Raw genomic sequence first — 20308 nt, 5'->3', positions numbered from 1 at the left:
ATTAAATCGCATTTTCTAAGATTTTCTTTCGCTATTGTTCAGAATAATCTTTAGAAAAATGTGAATTATGTGGTGTTCAAATGTAGACGTCAAAGGATCTGAGTTTGGATTCTGTGTGAAGAAGTAACGTCGTCTTTCGAAGTATTTCACTCCCAATAATACTCCATATACTATGGTAAGAGTGAATAGGATTTTCAAAAGATACCCATTTAATCTACTAATAATAGCAATCCCAATTAATTCCAAAGGTTGTGAATCCACTTATGTTGAAAGGTTGTGTCTTTTGAAAAAGAAGTGTAAAGGATTGTGTCTTTTCTAAAAGTTCTATGTTGGAAGGTTGTATCTTTTCCAATTAATTTCTAAGATTGTGAATCCACTTATGTTGAAAGGTTGTGTCTTTTGAAAAAGTAGTGTAAAGGGTTGTGTCTTTTCTAAAAGTTCTATGTTGTAAGGTTGTGTCTTTTCCAATTAATTCCTAAGGTTGTGAACTTCAATTATGTTGAAAGGTTGTATCTTTTGAAAAATATGTGTAGAGAGTTGTGTCTTTTCTAAAAGTTATATGTTGTAAGGTTGTGTCCTTCTAAAAATAGTCTAAAAGTTGTGACTATTCACTAGTATCTTTTAAAAAGTGAGAAGTTGTGAGTATTAGAAGAATGCAACTATTCATATTGAAGGGTTGTGACTATTCAAATAGGCTTTAAAAAATCTATAAATAGTCTCTCCCATGCATTTTTCAAATCAAATTTTCACTAATCTACTAATAATAAAATGGTGAAAAAAATAATGTCAAAATTGCAACTTTTCATCTAAATAAGGTGTCTTTTCATCTCAAAGTGAGATTATTTTTCTACTAATAATAGCAATCCCAATTAATTCCAAAGGTTGTGAGTCCACTTATGTTGAAATGTTGTATCTTTTGAAAAAGAAGTGTAAAGGGTTGTGTCTTTTCTTTTTTTTTGTCACATGATGGGGTTGTGTCTTTTCTAAAAGTTTTATGTTGGAAGGTTGTGTCTTTTCCAATTAATTTCTAAGGTTGTGAATCCACTTATGTTGAAAGGTTGTGTCTTTTGAAAAAGTAGTGTAAAGGGTTGTGTCTTTTCTAAAAGTTCTATGTTGTAAGGTTGTGTCTTTTCCAATTAATTCCTAAGGTTGTGAACTTCAATTATGTTGAAAGGTTGTGTCTTTTGAAAAATATGTGTAGAGAGTTGTGTCTTTTCTAAAAGTTATATGTTGTAAGGTTGTGTCCTTCTAAAAATAGTCTAAAAGTTGTGACTATTCACTAGTATCTTTTAAAAAGTGAGAAGTTGTGAGTATTAGAAGAATGCGACTATTCATATTGAAGGGTTGTGACTATTCAAATAGGCTTTAAAAAAATCTATAAATAGTCTCTCCCATGAATTTTTCAAATCAAATTTTCACTAATCTACTAATAATAAAATGGTGAAAAAAATAATGTCAAAGTTACAACTTTTCATCTAAACAAGGTGTCTTTTAATCTCAAAGTGGGATTGCTTTAAAAAATATTGGTTTTATTTAAGTAATGTGTTAGTTTATATAATAAGTGTTGGTATTTTATAAGAACTCTCCCAAAAATTAAAAAAATATTATAAATGAGACGGGTTATATTAACGTAAATCAACATATATTTATTACAATATTCAATTTTCTGGATATTCATTTTCAATAAATAAAGCAGGTAGATAAATATACAAAATAACAATTACCAACATATAAATTATAATTGTTTAAAATTATAAACTAATAATTTTAATATTATGTCTTAAATAGGAAAAAAAATTATATATCATGCAAAAAAAATTGCATTTTGTTCAAAAAGTGGTTGAAGATAACTATCATGTGAAAAATGTATGAAAAAACTTAAAAATGATGAAGACATAATTGTATGCAATATGTGTTTTGATAAAAAATTAAAGGGAACATTAAGGTTTATAAAATATATATATATATATTTGAATACTTTGTAAATCATATTTTAATCATCAAAATTAAATTTAATTATTTATATGATTTAATTTTTTTTATCAGGCATATAAAATTATAAATTATAGATTATAATATATTCTTTATAAATGAGTTCCCGTGCGATATCGCACGGGCTCTTTGCCTAGTTATCATAGTATAAATGTAGAACAAACATGAACCAATACAGAACATTATATTGATATGTCGGTTTTAGTAGTAAACTTTCTTATGTTTTCATAAAAAGTAACCAAAAAGTTACTATTTTATTAAAAAATGCGTATGTTTAAAGTGGATGTTTCAGGAACTCTTAAGAAAATGTCATATTAGATAGCAATATAACAACTCACAGGCGGATATTTAAACTGGAAATATCTATGAAAAAAAAGAAGACATTTCGACGTGGTTGCACCAAATTGCTACTGAACCTGGACAACCTTTAGCTAGAACGCTTCTATAGTATTAGAATTGAAGTACTTTTTGGTATTATTTGAAAACATAGATATCAGTATAAATGAAAATTGTTTAGAAACATAAATACTAGTATTTTTTAGTACTTTCTTTTATTTACATATATAACCATTGTATTTACAATAAATTAAATACTTCTTTTTGTATTTCTTTCCGTTTGATATCCAAAAACTGCTCAGCAACAGTCGGACAAGTGGGAAATGTTGAGGTAAACCAGAAAAGTTTGGGTAGAGCCGGATCGAAATGTTGGCTAGGTAAACGTTTACAGATTCTATCACTACATTTAAAATTAATTTAAATTAACTAATTACAATATTGAAGCTTATTTAACCAAATCGATATTTTTATGTATTGACCATTATTAATATTATACAAATATTAACTAAATAGCATGTATTAAAGGGAGATAATCTTTTCCTATATTATATCAAATTGTATCAAATTATAAAATTTATAATATAATATTATGTACAAATAAAAAAAATTATCAAACGTCTATAATATAAAAAATATTTTATTATATATTCAAATTACAAAATATAAAAGATATACATAAGATTTTTTTATAAAACCAATGGTATATGAGTTTACGTTAAATATAAGTTAAATCAAACATCCGCGTGGAGAGCGCAGAAGTTCTAGTTATTAATTAAAAGTAAAGAGTTAGTACTAACAGGCCTTAATTAGAAGAAAATGTTAGCCCATTTGAACTTGAAATTTGGATGGACAAATCCGATTTACGTATGAGGAATCCAGTGGACTTATGGGAATATATGACTCAACTCCTCTCTATTTTTTATTTTTTTAAGAAGCACATGTGACTTTGACCAAAAAAAAAGAAGCACATGTGACATGTACGATGTGTAAACTAAGAGCACCATTAGACCACCCGCAACGCGGGTTCTTAGTTGTTTCTTAGCACTAATCTTTATGCAAAACAGATTAAAATAATATTATAAAAATTTTGTAAGCTAAGAAAGGGTCCTTAATTAAGGAGTTTAAGGACTTGGTCCTAGATGACTTGGCAACGTCTGATTGGTGCGAGTTAGGGTTGTGTTTCGTAAGGGGAAAAAAAGCATTCATACGGCAATATGCTTGGCCTACGGAATCATGTTCACATGTGAATTTGTCATATTCTACCGACATGCCTTCAAATCTCGGTAATATGCTTGGCCTACGGAATCATGTTCGTGATAGGCATATACATGAACAATTGAAATATGATTTAATTGAAAATATTTGGAACAAGTTTGGTAATGATGAATATGTATAATTATTGTATGTTTACATTTAATCATTCAATAAATAAAATTTTCAATTTAAATATTTTACAAATTTAATATTTTTTATTCTTAAGAACTTCATAATAGACATACAATTTTGATTAGAGTCCTTAACTATTCAAAAAAAAAATAATATTATTCTATTGTTAAGGACTCCAATGATGGGTAACTCCATTGGAGTTACTCTTAACCAAAGACTCATTTAGGGATTCTTATTTTTTTAATACTTTTAAGTTGTAAAAGTAAATTAAGAGACAACACTAAAAATCCAAACATTTTCGTGCTCCAATGGGAGTCTCTTATTTAGGGATTCTAAAAAAAAAAACTTTAAACATTTTTTTATTTTACTTAAAAAAATTGATTAAATAAAACATATTAGAAGATAATATTTTAAAAATAGATTTTTAAATAAAAACCTTAAAACAAAGATTAATAAAATAAATGAGAATAATTTGAAAAACATCCGAAATAAGAGAGTGCATGAAAAAGCCATGAGATGAAAACTGTTTTTGTTGTATGTGAAAATACAAATGCTTTCTGAGACTTTGGAACTTGAAGGCTAAGAAACATAGAAAGCAAAAGAGATAGCTTGAAGTCAGAAAGAATTTGAAGGAGAAGGGACTTGTAGAAAGAGAAGGCTTTCATTACACTTTCATTACACAAATACGCAGCAAATAATACATGTTTCTTTCCAACTTTTTCTAGAAACAGATTTGCTAGCAATCATCATCACCCAACACTCATCCAGATTCATCATACCACTAAACATCTTCACCACTAGATTTCCTCGTAGGACTGAACATGAGCAGTAACTCCAATGGAACTCTCTAACATCCTTGTCAACAATTGCTTCCAGATAGCTTTCTAGATCCCTCCAGAGTGTAAAATCTCCTACTTTGTTTAATCAACACAACCACAAACTCTATTCCAAATCCATATATATTCCTTCCAATATAATCTAAGCTCATAGCTCACTGCCACCATATTAAACTGATTCAAATCAAGCAACATCTAGTTCAAAACAAAATCTCATACGAAAACTCTTACAATTGCATTGAATTATCCCAAAACAAGTTCTGAAAATCTTTCCAATATCCAGCGGCAACTTAACGCATTATATACAAAAGCCATAAGATAAACTAAGAAGACAAAATCTAGTACAATTCGAATAAATGCTTTATCCTCTCTCAAGATCATAGAGCTTAGAGCTTAACCAAATACCATCAAGAAGCTCCTTTCAAGGCTTTCTTCAGCTCCTCCGCCACGTCACCCTCTTCCTTGCTTTTCTTCCCTCCACAATCCGACGACGCCGTTCTCTCGCTGCTCCACCTATTATCACCATGAATGTCAACTAAACCTCATTGCATAACTAAACCTCATTGCATAACTTCACTTATTGATTCTAATTAATATACCCGAGTACCCAGTAACCTCCCTTTTTCTTTTGGAATTCGTTGTTAACTTTACAATATGGTTTGGGTACCGCTTTGCCCACATTGTTCGTCTGATTTGTGACCAACATGTAGATTTTTAGTCAGTAAAATATTATATTTAAAAATCAAGAAAAATAGTGTTTTCAAAAATCTTTTGAGAAATAGTTCGTAAAGATATAAAAAAATTTGTAAATTACTCGACTGGTTCAACTTCAAGGTCACCCGGCCAAAGCAACAAGACTGGTGTCTCGTTGCCTTTCCCATAATTTACTTGGGAGAAGAAAATATATGCATTCCGACGTACAAAAAAATAAAGTAGACATATGCATTCAATAATCAATACATCTCTATAATGTTAATCTCTATAATGTTAATCTCTATAATGTTATTTGAAAAGTCAGTTTCTTATGTGGCGGGCTCAAGTTAATTCTTATGACGGTTAATTACAAATGTACTTTTAATGAAATAAAAATATTATACGTAATTGTCATTATTTAAAAAAAAAACTGATTTCCTTTTCTTTTTGTTAAAATTTAAGTTAAGTTTATAATTTAAAATTCCTTTTATTTATATTTTAACAAAATACACATATGATAAAAAGGAAATATTTACTCAGTTTGTAAATGTAAATATATTTAAATATAAATGTGTTTTCATTAAAAAGGAAATTTCACAAGAAATAAAAATTATATATAATTATTAAATATTTTACTACATAATTATATTAGTTTCTTCAACCAAATATAATAAAAATGTGAATATCAAAACAAATCTGAATTCTTATATTTGGGTTATAATATTTTGTGCATCTTCATACATCAAAATTATATAATGATCCGAATTAATAAAAATTAAAAGTAAAGAATAAATTATTTTTAAAATATTTTTATTTATGTGCGAACTTCGATTTTTTTTTTATATATTTTCGAGTCGGTCATCACTTTAGTTTTCTTGTTACAAGACAAGAAATATGAAATTATAAAACATATATGAAAATAAATATACACAACGTGGATGATGAAATAAACTAAATATAGTGACCACAACTGTTCGACTTTATTATTTGTAATAATATTTTATTCACTTTTATACATATAAATTAAAGAATGACTCAAACTTATAAATAAATTGAAATAAATTATTAACCAATTATCATAGCTAGGAACCGATCACCATTTTAGTTTATATTATTTCTATTTGTTTTTTCCAAATAACACAGGGAAAATTATATAAAGTTTACAAAAATCTATTATAAATCTAAGGCACAAAACTATACGGAATAAACGAAATTATTAAAAAAATTACCTAATTTTGAATAAAAAAGTTATGATTTAGTTTAGAACAATAAATACAATCAATCCAAATAATAATTAAACCAATCAAATATGTTATACCTAAAGTTACATTTCTAATTCAAAAAATACATAATATTATTTAAAATAATCTTTAATTTTATACAATTATTGATTGACTTTAATTATAAATAAATCAAATAAAAATACAAATAATTATTATAATTTATTTGTTTTGTAAATTTCAAATCCGTGTATATGCACTGGAGAATCACCTAGATCTATGGATCCGCATGTTAATGTAAAGGTTAGATGATTAAAAATTATTTAGGTAGTTAATCTAATCAAATTTGACAATTATAAAATGGAAAGTAAAAACAAACTAGTAAAGTCAGTCAATATTTCTTTTCAAGAAAAAAAGTCAGTCAATATTTCCATAGACTGCTTTAAATTTCATCTTTCTATATATTTTATTAAATAAATTACAGATTTAAAAATTGAAAATCTATATTTTCAAATGTAATGGAATTGTGAAATCAAATATTAAATTGTAAATAATTGCTCTAGATTTTTATAATTAAATAAGATGGCATGTGCATCAACCTTAATATATAAATAGCTTCAGAGAACCTCACTAGTTCCAAAACCCACGAATACCTCATCCAGTACCTAAAACTTTCGTTGGAATCTTCTTACCAGTTTGTCAAAACAAAAACATCCAAAGGTTTGGTTTTTGCAAATACAGGAAGAGATGGGGCTTAACTTTAGGTATAAAGCATGGGTTTTTCTGTGGGTTCTTTGTTGTTCATCGTTGATTTGTTCAGTCAAGGCAACAGTAACTTACGATCATAAAGCTGTGATAATCAATGGTCAGAGAAGGATCCTTCTATCTGGCTCCATTCACTACCCAAGAAGCACACCTGAGGTATTCTTCAACATTTTTAATTATGTAGAAAACAACCTCTTAGTGATATATGTATAGAGTATAGTTACGCACTTATGCTGAATCCAATTATATATTTTTTCTTCTCTTCTTTTCTATGAATTTTTATGTGTTGTCAATGAATCCTTGTTCCCAAAGTTTTTTGTGCATATGGGCGTTTACGGGTTTGCTTATAGTAAAAGATGATTAAATAAAAATCTTGTGAATGCTCTACTTTATATGCAGATGTGGCCTGAACTTATACAGAAGGCAAAAGAAGGAGGCCTGGATGTAATACAGACTTATGTTTTCTGGAATGGGCATGAACCTTCTCCTGGACAAGTGATTTTACAAAACTAAACAAATATATTGTTTGTTTTTGTTTAACTCATAATCCAAAATCATAACCCGTGACTAATGCTTTCTATTTTTTTTCTTTTGTTTAGTATTACTTTGAGGAAAGATATGATCTGGTTAAGTTCATCAAGCTAGTACAACAAGCTGGTCTCTACGTTCATCTCAGAATTGGTCCTTACGTTTGTGCTGAATGGAACTTTGGGTAAACTTATGTTTTAATGTAAATCAATTTTGTGGAATTGTTTCTCTTTATCACATTATATATTCAAACTTTGTGGATTTCAGAGGGTTTCCTGTTTGGCTCAAATTTGTTCCCGATATGGCTTTTAGGACCGACAATGAACCTTTCAAGGTTTAAAACTCTCATTTTCCTCTAGAAAGTTTCCGTTGTTTGGGGGTAATTTACTAACTTGAAAACAATTGATGTTATAATGAAAAGGCTGCAATGCAAAAATTCACTGAGAAGATTGTGGGGATGATGAAACAAGAAAAATTGTTTGAGACTCAAGGAGGACCCATCATTCTGTCGCAGGTTTGTATGTTTTCTTGTTGTTATTAGAAAAGCGAAAAAATATTATTTAGCGTTGACAAAAAATGAAAAATGAAGATTTACTGTCAAAAAAGTTTAGAATTTTATTGCATGTGTATAAAATATGGGGAAATGGGCAGATAGAGAATGAGTATGGACCAGTAGAGTGGGAGATAGGAGCACCAGGGAAGGCATACACAAAATGGGCAGCTCAAATGGCAGAAGGGCTCTCTACAGGTGTCCCATGGATTATGTGCAAGCAAGATGAAGATGTTCCTGATTCGATTGTATGTTTTCTTCTTTATTTTTTCTTTCAATTTTCTCCCTTTAATTATTACGCATCTGCTTTTATTTTTGTTTATCTGGTTATATATTCTGTAGGCAAAAGAATTAACTTTTTCCGTTTTCGTGTATTTAAAAAGAAAAGAAAAGAGAAAGCAAATACTTTTTCTATTACTATCTTGTTTCTCTTTAAATAATATCATAAACATACCTTCTTGTTCTTGTATTATTTCAGTTAAAGAAGAAGTTTGGTTAGTATTTCATTTTTTCTAGTTATATGTTCTTTAAGCAAAGAATTTTTTTTTCAAAAAACATTTTCTTGTCTTCTCTATATTTTCTCTTAATAATACGCATACGGCATACCTAATAATTATTATATATGTTTTCTTTAAGCAAAAGAAGTTGTTTGTTTATATATGTCTGAATTATTGAATCTCTTTTTGTGTTTTGTGTTCTATAGATCGAATCATCTTTCCTTATTTATTTTCTTGTTAGGTTACTTTTCTAGACACAACAATAAACTATTGAAAAATCTATTCACCACCATTGATTCGTTTTTTTTTTTGGTACTTGCTCAATAGATAAACACATGCAATGGTTTTTATTGTGAGGGTTTCAAACCAAAGTCAGACAACAAGCCGAAAATGTGGACTGAGAACTGGACTGGTTGGTAAGTCACACAACACAACTGTCCACACAAACCAACCAATTTTATTTAAAATATATCCAAACCGTAAATCCATGATTATTTAGGCATGTTTCACTACAAAAATAATGTGTGTGAATCTGCACATAATTAATCAGGTATCCTGAGTTTGGAGGTGCGGTACCATATAGACCAGCCGAAGACATCGCCTTCTCCGTGGCTCGTTTCATACACAACGGTGGCTCCTTCATGAATTACTATATGGTAAATTTATTCTTTTGAATGATAAATAAAAGATTTGATTATTAAATATATAAGAAGAGTTAAGAAATGTTGTTAAACAGTACCATGGAGGAACAAACTTCGACAGAACAGCCGGTCAATTCATCGCTACTAGCTATGATTACGACGCTCCACTTGATGAATATGGTAATTTTAACTCTAATAACCTGAAAACAAACAATAATGAACATTTTCTAAAGCTTTTTTTGGTTGTGTTCAAAAGGCTTACCGAGAGAACCCAAGTATAGTCACTTGACAAAGTTACATAAGGTGATCAAGCTCTGTGAGCCAGCATTGGTCTCTGTTGATCCTACAGTCACATGGCTAGGCGACAAACTAGAAGTAATGGATACAATACAAATACACATGAGAAGAGAAGAAAAATATTTAAATATTATTTAACTTTTTGTTTTTTTTTTCTTTCAGGCTCATGTGTTCAAGTCCAACTCATCTTGCGCGGCTTTTCTCTCAAACTACAATGATAGTTCTGCTGCAAGAGTCTCGTTCTGGGGATCAACATATGATCTGCCGCCTTGGTCTGTCAGTATTCTACCTGACTGCAAAACCGAGTACTACAACACTGCAAAGGTAGAATCAACATACAAAGCTTACCTTGTTGAGATCAGTGAGAGTGACCTCTGTCTTACATGTTACAGGTCCGTACACCAAGCATACATATGAAGATGGTTCCCACAAACACAAAACTATCGTGGGGATCATACAACGAAGAGATTCCTTCTCCAAATGACAATGACAATGGTACGTTTTCCCAAGATGGGCTTGTGGAACAGATAAGCATGACCAGAGACAAGACGGACTATTTGTGGTATCTAGCAGAGTAAGTAAATATACTTGGAAACTGATCTTGACTTGCTAAAACGTCACTCTCTTAACTGAGTTTATGGGAGGAACTCATGGTTGGTTCTGTTTGCGTATATAATCAGCGTTGAGGTCAGTGATGATGAGAAGTTCTTGACAACTGGTGAAGACCCTCTTCTTACTATTGAGTCATCTGGCCATGCTCTGAGTGTATTTGTTAATGGACAACTTGCAGGTAATATTAATACAGGCCAAACTCATCCTCATGGTAGCTTGTCTTTGTCTTTGTTAATTACAAAAAAAACTTCGCATTGTTTCAGGAACTGCTTACGGATCACTGGAGAACCCAAAGCTAACATTTAGTCAGAAGATCAAACTACATGCAGGAGTCAACAAACTTGCCCTGTTGAGCATAGCAGCGGGTCTCCCGGTTAGACATCTATATGAATTACTTAGTTTATCTCTTCAAGTTTTGCCCACAAAAAGGATTACATTCTGAGCTTTGTCTTCCCTTATTTCTCATAGAACGGTGGTGTGCATTATGAGACTTGGAATACTGGAGTTCTTGGCCCAGTCACACTGACGGGAGTTAACTCCGGAACATGGGACATGTCTAAGTGGAAATGGTCCTACAAGGTGGTTCTGAAATTAAAGAGAAATAACTTAACTCTATTTTTTTTTTGTTCTGAATCTTACCAAACATCATAACAATGAAATAAACATGCTTTTTTATCTATGTTACTCAAGCAGATTGGTACTAAGGGTGAGTCTATGAGCCTTCATACCGAGGGTTCCACCGTGGAATGGAAAGAAGGATCATTGGTGGCCACGAAACAACCCTTAACCTGGTACAAGGTAAGGGAAACACAAGGATTGATGAACTTTACGTGCCAATCAAGTTAGGTCGAAAAACGGGATTCTTACCATCTCTTTTTTTTTTTTGCAGGCTACTTTTGACACGCCAGCAGGCAATGAACCGTTGGCTTTGGACATGAACACAATGGGGAAAGGCCAAGTTTGGATAAACGGGAAGAACATCGGGAGACACTGGCCTGCATATACAGTTCGTGGGAATTGCGAACGCTGCAGCTATGCTGGAACCTTCACCGAGAAGAAATGTTTGAGTAACTGTGGAGAAGCTTCTCAAAGATGGTGAGTGAGAAAAACTACCTAATCTTCTTCTTCTTTAGGCCAAATTTAATCTTTCATTTTTGGGTCTCTTGTTTTCAGGTACCATGTGCCTCGTTCGTGGCTGAAGCCATCTGCAAACCTTATAGTTGTACTCGAGGAGTTGGGTGGTGACCCCAATGGGATCTCTCTTGTAATAAGAACAGGCAAACAATAGCTTCTGTCTCCATTTGTATAGGATGAAAAGCTGTTTGTTTGTGCCTCTCCTTTGAAAATTAAAGACAGAATTAGAAATCAGGGTTCTGTGCAAGTAAATTTTAAGAATAAAGGTTTCATCTGTATCATGTGTCTATTCATAAAGTACAAATTAGTGTTTAAAGAATATTTTACATTTTCTTATATATCTACATCTCCCTATTGTGAATGATTTATGTAACGTTAAGATCATCAAACCTTTAGATATTTTCTATCAGTTCTAGAGTAGTTTACGCTGGAGTTACTTGACATACTTCTGGTCTGATGTATACTTTTTCCTTGCTTTATGAATTTTACATGCTCGAATTATCCTCTCAGTAACGTGATTTTGTTTTATTCGTTAGGTATAAAGTAACCTGTATCATTAGTTAGTTTTAGTTTCCCATGTGTTATAAAAAAATATTTTTATTTAGTTAAAATCTTTACCCATGTATCTTGTATATCAATATTTCATATTTAATATAAATAAATATATATAAATGTAACTATAAAATAAACATATTTTTTTTTTTTGTTTTGATATCCATATGTATATATATCAAATATATATTAAATAGAATTTTTTTATTTGGTACAAATATATATCAATTGTGGTTAATAATCTCTATCCACATAACCTATGTTTGCTGATCACACGACTCTTGCTTTTGTCCTTCAAAAGAGATCCCTGACCACATAACATATGTCCTTAACCGTTTCTCAGTTCAAGCATATGCTCGAAGGTGGTGATTATGGTGGATTGTTCCTCCTTTAAGTCAGAGGAGATAGATTACGGGTTTTGATATTCTAGATCTACAATAGAAAGAAGGACATTTAGGTGAATCTATAACATATGATTAGTAGATTGAAAGGGTAAAAGATGTTCAGATCTGAAATTATTGATCCGCAGTGGTGAGAAAGATCAAATCATCAACGTCTAGTGTTAGAAGAGAAAGAGAGAGTAGATCATGATAGAGAGAAAATAGAAAACTAATTCTAATTTTGAAAGTAAATTAGACATTGTCATACAAAAAAGTATGCTACATGGAGAAACACATGGAGAAAGTACGTGTAAGTTATATGGACTCGAGAAAAAGTATGTGTAAGTATAAATTTTTCAGATATAAATGACTAATAACGTTCCTTATTTGAAAAACAAAATTTCTGCAGCAGATATTCAATCATCAAGTCGAAAACTAATAAGAAAGTTATAACACCGAAACAGGAAAACACTGACTCTGAAGCTCATTATAAAAATCAGTGGAGTCCAGAATCATCACCATTGTCTTAAGAGTCAGAGAACGGTGAAACTTCGAGATGGCAATTGGCAAGTCTCATAAAAAAAAATCTCTCATAGACGAAGAAGACTCTTATTGACTAATATAATTTCCACTTTCCAATATCGATATCGATTTCATTCAGAAATTTTATTGGGCCTCCAATAATAATGCCCATCTATAGGGAAGCCTAGCGTAATTGATATTTACAAAAGCTTTTTTTTGTCATTGAACTGAGAAGACATGTAGATATGATGGACTAGTAACATAGGTCATAGGGAAATAATATATAAGCTGGCCACATATTGATGCTTATCTCTCTAAGCTCCCGAAATTTCTATATGGTGATCAACCGCATGCAGGAATGGTTAACACTAGCAGCATTGATACATACTGATTCGTAGTTAGTACTTGATCCATTACACGTAATGATTCTCAGAATAAACTGTAATGATTGGGATGAATTGATAATCATAGAAACACTACTCAGGATGTGGTCCATTTACTTATGATGTTGTCATGAGTTTGTTGGAAAAAAATACTCAAGAGTTGAAAGCTTCTTTTTTTGTCAGAAAACTCAAGAGTTGATAAAATAAGCCTTTTCTTTGGTTGTCTGTGAATGTTTTTGTTGTAAAAAAATAAAGCCTTTTCTTTTGTTAATGGAAACAAGAGTATGTTGCATATCATAATACTCGAATAGTCTGTTTCACCCATAATGGGAGGCATCAATTATATGAATGGGATGTAAAGATAGACCACTTTATTCATTATTTTCAGAATATCACAAAACATATAAGTAACCTGGTATATAGTACAATTCTTTTGATTCTGGTTACTGGTTAGGTTTTGATTACGTTGAACATCCTTGCTTCTTCCCTTAACCGCATTCCCCGCAAGGAAAGCTAAAAGTATTAACATAAAAATAAGCAAACATATATTAAAACATCTATCCACTACAATACATGTTTTCTTGGCCATCTTCTCAATTTCTCTAAGATATATAAGAGCCTCTTATATATCATATTGATTTCAAAATATCTATGTTGTACAACTTTTTTATATTGGTTCATTGAATTTGAGGTGTCTTGGGTATTTTGTTCACTGCCCATACTCCAGAACCAACTTTCACATTTCCATTTCATTTACACATTGTCCAAAAGAAATACAGCACAAGTGGCACAAAACATATGGAACTTGATAAAAATATGTTGTATACTAGTAACGTTCTGTTGACAACCAATAGTATATTGTTTATTGGGAAATTGTACCCTATATACATGAAAAAAACAAAATATACTAACTAACCAAAATTTCTCTCTCTCTCTTACTTTTTCTTTCTATTTCTCTATTTTCTCTCCCAAAATCTAATTTTTCATTTTTTTTGGTTATTTGGCAAATAAGCCCTTGTTTATTTGACATATAAGATTCAAGAAAAAAAAAAGAGAGAGAGAGTTTAAAGACAAGATATTTACGAAATTTAATGGGTTGTCTTTGTCAGTGCAATGAATCTTTTTTTCTCTCGTCTAACACATCTCGAACCGTACACGTCACACTCTCTCGTTCACCAAAATAGACTTTTTCTTCCTCTACCTGTCGATCATCCACCGGTTTACCGCTGAACGTGGGACCATTATTATTCACGTTATTTTCTTTTTTTCTGAACAACATTCACGTTATTTTCTTTCTACGATTTTTGTTCTTTATTGTGATAAAAATATGTTCCATACAAATAGTTTTGTTTTCTGGTCAAATGGTCAATGCAAAGAGTAATTAGGTTCGAATTAATGGATTTCTATCAAAACATTTCGAAATAAAATGATTGCAACTAGGTTTTAACCCATTTTATAATTGCGAGACCGGTTATATTTTCGTGATGTTTACAGGAAAATACAAAGACCAAATTCTTTCTGTTGTGCAGAACCATTCTATATATGGAGTTTTAGTGGATTAAAGATTCAATTATATAGGTTATGAATATGGTTTGTTCCTACGCTAACAGATATATACAAACATAGTTTGAAGTTTGACCAAAAAAGGCTTACAAATTATAAAAATGATGATGTAATGATCCCCCTTAAATTATAATTATTAAGATATTTTACCGGTGGTCTTCTATTTTTCCAGAAAATAAGAACATCCAATTCTTTTCTTATCTTAATTATACGGATAAAATATTATTCTTATACTGAAAATGACAGAAGTTTTGATTATTATTTTGTTTAATTTTTAAATGGTATGCGAATATGATGTTTGGTTTATTTAGTCCAAAGGTTAGAAGTTACGAATAAACTTTCGTGTATTTCGGATTAAATCTGTATATATGACAAATAAATATATTGTAAATTACAAGACTTAAATCGGAATGTGACACGTACGTCTATAAGTGAAAGTCATCTACTAAAATATACTAGTACAATCTATATTATTAAATCAGAATCCTTCTTAAGATTATGCCCTTGGCTTTTTTAAAAAATTACAAAACATACCACAACTATTTTTAATATCTTTAATGATCTACAAAAATTTAAAGTCCATTTGATAGGTCCAAATTGAACCATTATTAACCCATTAGGCCCATTTTGTTTAAAATATATTTAGTGAAAATCATTAAAAATATTGTTTTACTTTTTTATATAGGGATTATACATTTAAGAGATAAACAAATATATTAACCCATTATACCAATTTGTGTAAAATATCTATACTTAGAATCATAAAAAGCCAGTTTTATTTTTAAGCTGAGATTTTACATTTAAGAAATAAACAAATTAATATATGTGATATATTTAAGAATTAAACAAACGACAGATTTGCAGTCCTATATGTGTAAACACAATTTTACTAATAACACATAAATTGCATTACAATTTATAAAAATAAAACCATATTAGATAATAAACTATTCAAACACATACTCACACTAATTAGAATTACAATTTATAAAAATAAAACCATATTAGATAATAAAATATTGAAACACATCCTCATCTAATTAGAAATAATATTAAAATTGAAAAATGACATTTTAATAGATAAAATACCCGCCCTTTCAAAGGGCGGGTCAATATCTAGTCTATATTATTAAAGCAGAATCCTTCTTATGATTATACCCCTGATTTTTCAAATTAATTACAAAAGTTTCCATTACCTTTTTCAATTAATTTAATTAATTACAAAAATTTCCATTCTTTTTTCAATTGTTTTCAGAAATTAAAAGTCCAACACATTTGTTTCTGTCCAACTAAATAAAACAGCCAAATAATTTAAATAATTTATCCATCATTTTTTAACCCCATTTCGTGTATGTTTACTAAGTTAGTAATACTAACATATCCATATTCGTTTGTGTTTTAACCCCATACCCTAAAATTCTATTCAAACCCTAACTCTATTCAAGCCCTATTAGCACCATCAAAACCCGTTGTCCAAAAAACACAAACCAAATATATAGATGTTCATTATAATGCTTGTGTCTTATATGGAATTCGCCTTTCAATAATATAGGGTTAGCATATTTTGAAATCATTGGTTCTCAATGTTATTGACCTTTTAAACAACAAATAATATTTAACACATTTTAATATTAATATTTATCAAAGTTGGTATATAAATATAAAACATAATAAATAGAAACTCACAAATTTTCGGATTCAAAACAAATAAATTCCAAGAATATTCTCTATAACATCCATTTTCGTAATTGCTAAATACAATAAATTCAAAAGATAATATATAGAAATAAAAAGTTTTGATTTAACTAAATTAACTTGATGACTACGCATAGAATATATTCTGTTTGACATGTTAACTGAAATTATATTAGTAATAAATAGAAACTCATAAATTTTCGGATTCAAAATAAATTAATTCCAAGAATATTCTCTATAACATCCATTTTTGTAACTGAATTTATATTAGTTGCCATATATTATGTTTGACATGGTAATTGAATTTATATTAGTTACCATATATTCTGTAAATCATATTAAATGTATTTAGTGATTAGTTTCATAAAATAAAAACTGACTATAAAAAATATAAAATCTATTAAAATATAGATTAAACAAATATTTATTAATTTAAATAACATTTTAAAAAGAAACGATCCCGTGCTTTGAAAGCGCGGATCAAAATCTAGTAATTTCATTAAACCGATTGCCTAACTAAAGTTAATGATTAAACAAAAAAATTTGGTGAAATGATTAAATAAGAGTTTTAGGTGATTTGTATTAAAATGACAAATTCACTATTATTCAAACATAAATTTTAAAAACTTATTTAAAATCCACTGTTATTAAATTTAACATTTCGTAGAATACTTTAAAATTCACTTTTATTGAAAATATTTTAAGTTGTGGACTTCGGTAATTTTATGATGTTTGGGTGGAGTTTCTTAGTTAAAAATAAAATAAAATTCAAATCATATGGTTTTAGGTTATATTCTAGAATGGTTTAACAAAAATCACATAAATCTCTACAACTTATTGAAATCAATTAAAACTTCGTTAAAAATCAAATCAGCTCAAGTGTTATATTGAATACATCCCCTTTAATTGAATGATGACTAAATATTAAATATTAAAGATAATGAGAATAAAAAGCATGTGATTTGTTTTATAAATTAATGGTTTATAAAGAAGTTTTAACGTAATGCAAATAAAACCATTCATTAAATTGTAAAATTCTGGTTAGTTAGATAATTTTTTTGTGAAGTTAACTTTTGTTTTCATAGTAGTTGTACTTATTCTAAAATTTTGTAATAGAATCATAAATTGTCTGATAAAATAACATAGGATTTTGGTTTTAGAATATTAGTCCGGCCGAAAAAACTACCAATGAAAAACCTACAGATTTTTGAACACTGAAAACGTATCTTTTATGATTTTAAAATTCCAAGAACGAAACATCTCCCCTTATTACAAAAAAAAACTAAAAGAAACAGATAATATAATAGAACATGACTTTATAATAAAATAAAATATAGATAAATACCTATATTTAAGTTAACATAAATAGCAGATTGTTGCCTTTGCATACCCTATATCCTCTTCCTTTTTTTTCTCTTTATATCTGTGAAGAAGAAGAAGGCACATGAAGTTTTAGAAGAAGAAAAAAAAACAGTCTTCTTTCAACTTTTAGGTAGTAGGAATTAATTAAAGAGAGAGAGAAATATTTGCACAGAGTCATTAAGAGGTTCTAACGAATTACCCACAATCTAGGAAACCCTGTTTGAAATTCAATTCAATTCATTCATCTTTCTTTTTGCCGTGTGGTTGATTTTTCCCGGGAAAATTGGTGTATCATCTGTTTCCTGCGGTAGCTAAAAGTTCCTTCTTTTTTTTATTCTTGGTGAGGAGTCATGGGCTTCTTGTCTACATAGCTTCTTCTAATAAAGTTGTTTCTCCTCAAATCTTTTTGTAGAAAATCTGTCGACTTTTCACTTTTGTTCCATTAAAGCTCAAAGCTTTACGATTCCAACAATGGAGGAAGTTTCTCCGGCGGTTGCTATGCCTTTCATGCCATTCCCCGAGACCCCCCAGATGGAGCTTGCAGGGATCATGCTGGGTAAAGGCTACTGCAACGGCCAATACTCATCTCAAGATTCCGACAACGGCGAAGAGACTTCTTCGTGTTCTGTTTCTGGAGCTCAACCTAGGATAGTTTCTTCGTCGTCAGACAAAGTCGCCGGAGAAGGGATCAACGGCTCGGACGAGAGATCGACGGTTCAGAGCGAGAAGAAGATGATCAGCAGGACGGAGAGCAGGAGCCTGTTCGAGTTCAAGAGTGTGCCTTTGTACGGTTTTACTTCGATCTGTGGGAGAAGACCGGAGATGGAAGATGCTGTCTCCGCGATACCTAGGTTCCTTCAATCTCCGACCAATTCGCTGGTGGATGGTCGGTTCAATCCTCAGTCAACCGCTCATTTCTTCGGTGTCTACGACGGCCACGGCGGTTCTCAGGTTAAAAAAAAGTCAACGGTCTCCCGAGTATATTCCGACCAGATCCGATGATTGCGTTGAAAAGTCAACCGCTCTGTGTTGTGTTGTGTTGTGTTGTGTAGGTAGCGGACTATTGTAGAGAGAGGATGCATCTGGCTTTAGCTGAGGAGATAGCCAGGGAGAATCCGATGCTCTGCGATGGCGACACGTGGCAGGAGAAGTGGAAGAGGGCTTTGTTCAACTCGTTCCTCCGCGTTGACTCGGAGATCGAGTCGGTGGCCCCGGAGACTGTTGGGTCAACCTCGGTGGTCGCTGTCGTTTTCCCGACTCATATCTTCGTCGCGAATTGCGGCGACTCCAGAGCCGTTCTTTGCCGTGGCAAAACTGCCCTTCCTTTGTCCACTGACCACAAAGTACGCATAATAGCTATTTTCCGACAAAACAGTTTGGATCTATAGTTAGATTGGCTGTGTCAGTTTTAAGAATCTATTTGTAATGTGTGTGTATGTAGCCGGATAGAGAAGATGAAGCGGAGAGGATTGAAGCAGCCGGGGGGAAAGTTATCAGGTGGAACGGAGCTCGTGTCTTTGGTGTTCTCGCCATGTCAAGATCCATTGGTAAGCTTTCCTAAAAAATCAATGGTTATTAAATAGATTTTTTTTTTCTTACAAAACATATATTGTGTGACAGGCGATAGATACTTGAAACCGTCGATCATTCCTGATCCGGAAGTGACGGCTGTGAGGAGAGTTAAAGAAGATGACTGTCTGATACTAGCGAGTGACGGTGTTTGGGATGTAATGACGGATGAGGAAGCGTGCGAGATGGCGCGGAAGCGGATTCTCTTGTGGCACAAGAAGAACGCAATGGCTGGAGATGCGTCGTTGCTCACGAATGAGAGGAGAGGAGAAGGGAAAGATCCGGCCGCAATGTCGGCAGCTGAGTACTTGTCAAAACTGGCGTTACAGAGAGGGAGCAAAGACAACATCACTGTGGTGGTGGTTGATTTGAAGCCTCAGAGGAAATTCAAGAGCAAACCCTTGAATTGAAGCAGATGGTCCTTGTTCTTCTCTTTTTTAATCACTGAATATGGGTCTCTCACATTATAATTTGTGTTTTCTTTTTAAAATTAATTTTTAACTAACATTATAAATTTACAAGCATATGATATAATGTAGCTTAAAGTGTTAAGCTCTTATTCGTAGCATATCCTAAAAGCCCCTTGTATTTTTCTTCCCGGGCTAATTGTAATATGGTTTTACAAACTTACAATATACATTATTGTTTATCCAAATAAATTTCAATACTTGAAAATATAAATGTCTATCAAGAGAATTCTCTCATAAGTCGCAACATCTCGTAAATATCGTCTCTTCCAGTGGATATAAAATACATATATATAACTTGGTGTTAAAAGGATTGTTCAAACTCGGT

The 20308-nt window shown here is 31.1% G+C and overlaps 2 protein-coding genes across 4 annotated transcripts; both read left to right on the top strand.

Moving 5' to 3' along the window:
- The first annotated feature begins 6530 nt into the window (after positions 1-6530).
- Positions 6531-11768, top strand: LOC106440875 (beta-galactosidase 12). The gene is made up of 18 exons (XM_013882640.3): positions 6531-7384; positions 7628-7723; positions 7828-7940; positions 8024-8090; positions 8178-8270; positions 8408-8554; positions 9131-9219; positions 9354-9459; positions 9540-9624; positions 9701-9819; positions 9904-10065; positions 10134-10315; positions 10422-10531; positions 10617-10726; positions 10822-10932; positions 11047-11151; positions 11243-11448; positions 11527-11768. Exons 1-18 carry the CDS (start codon positions 7211-7213, stop codon positions 11639-11641), a joined length of 2190 nt encoding a protein of 729 aa, XP_013738094.1. The 5' UTR covers positions 6531-7210; the 3' UTR covers positions 11642-11768.
- A 4443-nt stretch (positions 11769-16211) lies between these two features.
- On the top strand, positions 16212-20168 carry LOC106440872 (protein phosphatase 2C 56). 3 transcript variants are annotated; one of them, XM_022716929.2, is made up of 5 exons: positions 16212-18074; positions 18357-18895; positions 18997-19287; positions 19386-19491; positions 19565-20168. In XM_022716929.2, the coding sequence occupies exons 2-5, from the start codon at positions 18416-18418 to the stop codon at positions 19921-19923; spliced, it is 1236 nt and encodes a 411-aa protein (XP_022572650.1). In that variant the 5' UTR covers positions 16212-18074; positions 18357-18415; the 3' UTR covers positions 19924-20168. The 3 variants fall into 3 exon arrangements, with proteins under 3 accessions (XP_022572650.1, XP_022572649.1, XP_013738092.1); XM_022716928.2 differs by having other exon boundaries at positions 16212-18128; XM_013882638.3 differs by having other exon boundaries at positions 16212-18251.
- The last annotated feature ends 140 nt before the right edge of the window (positions 20169-20308 follow it).

Source organism: Brassica napus, chromosome A3, assembly GCF_020379485.1.
Source record: "Brassica napus cultivar Da-Ae chromosome A3, Da-Ae, whole genome shotgun sequence".
NCBI classification, from domain to species: Eukaryota; Viridiplantae; Streptophyta; class Magnoliopsida; order Brassicales; family Brassicaceae; genus Brassica; species Brassica napus.
Note: the sequence above shows the minus strand (reverse complement) of the source record. Positions and strands in the feature narration are given on the sequence as shown.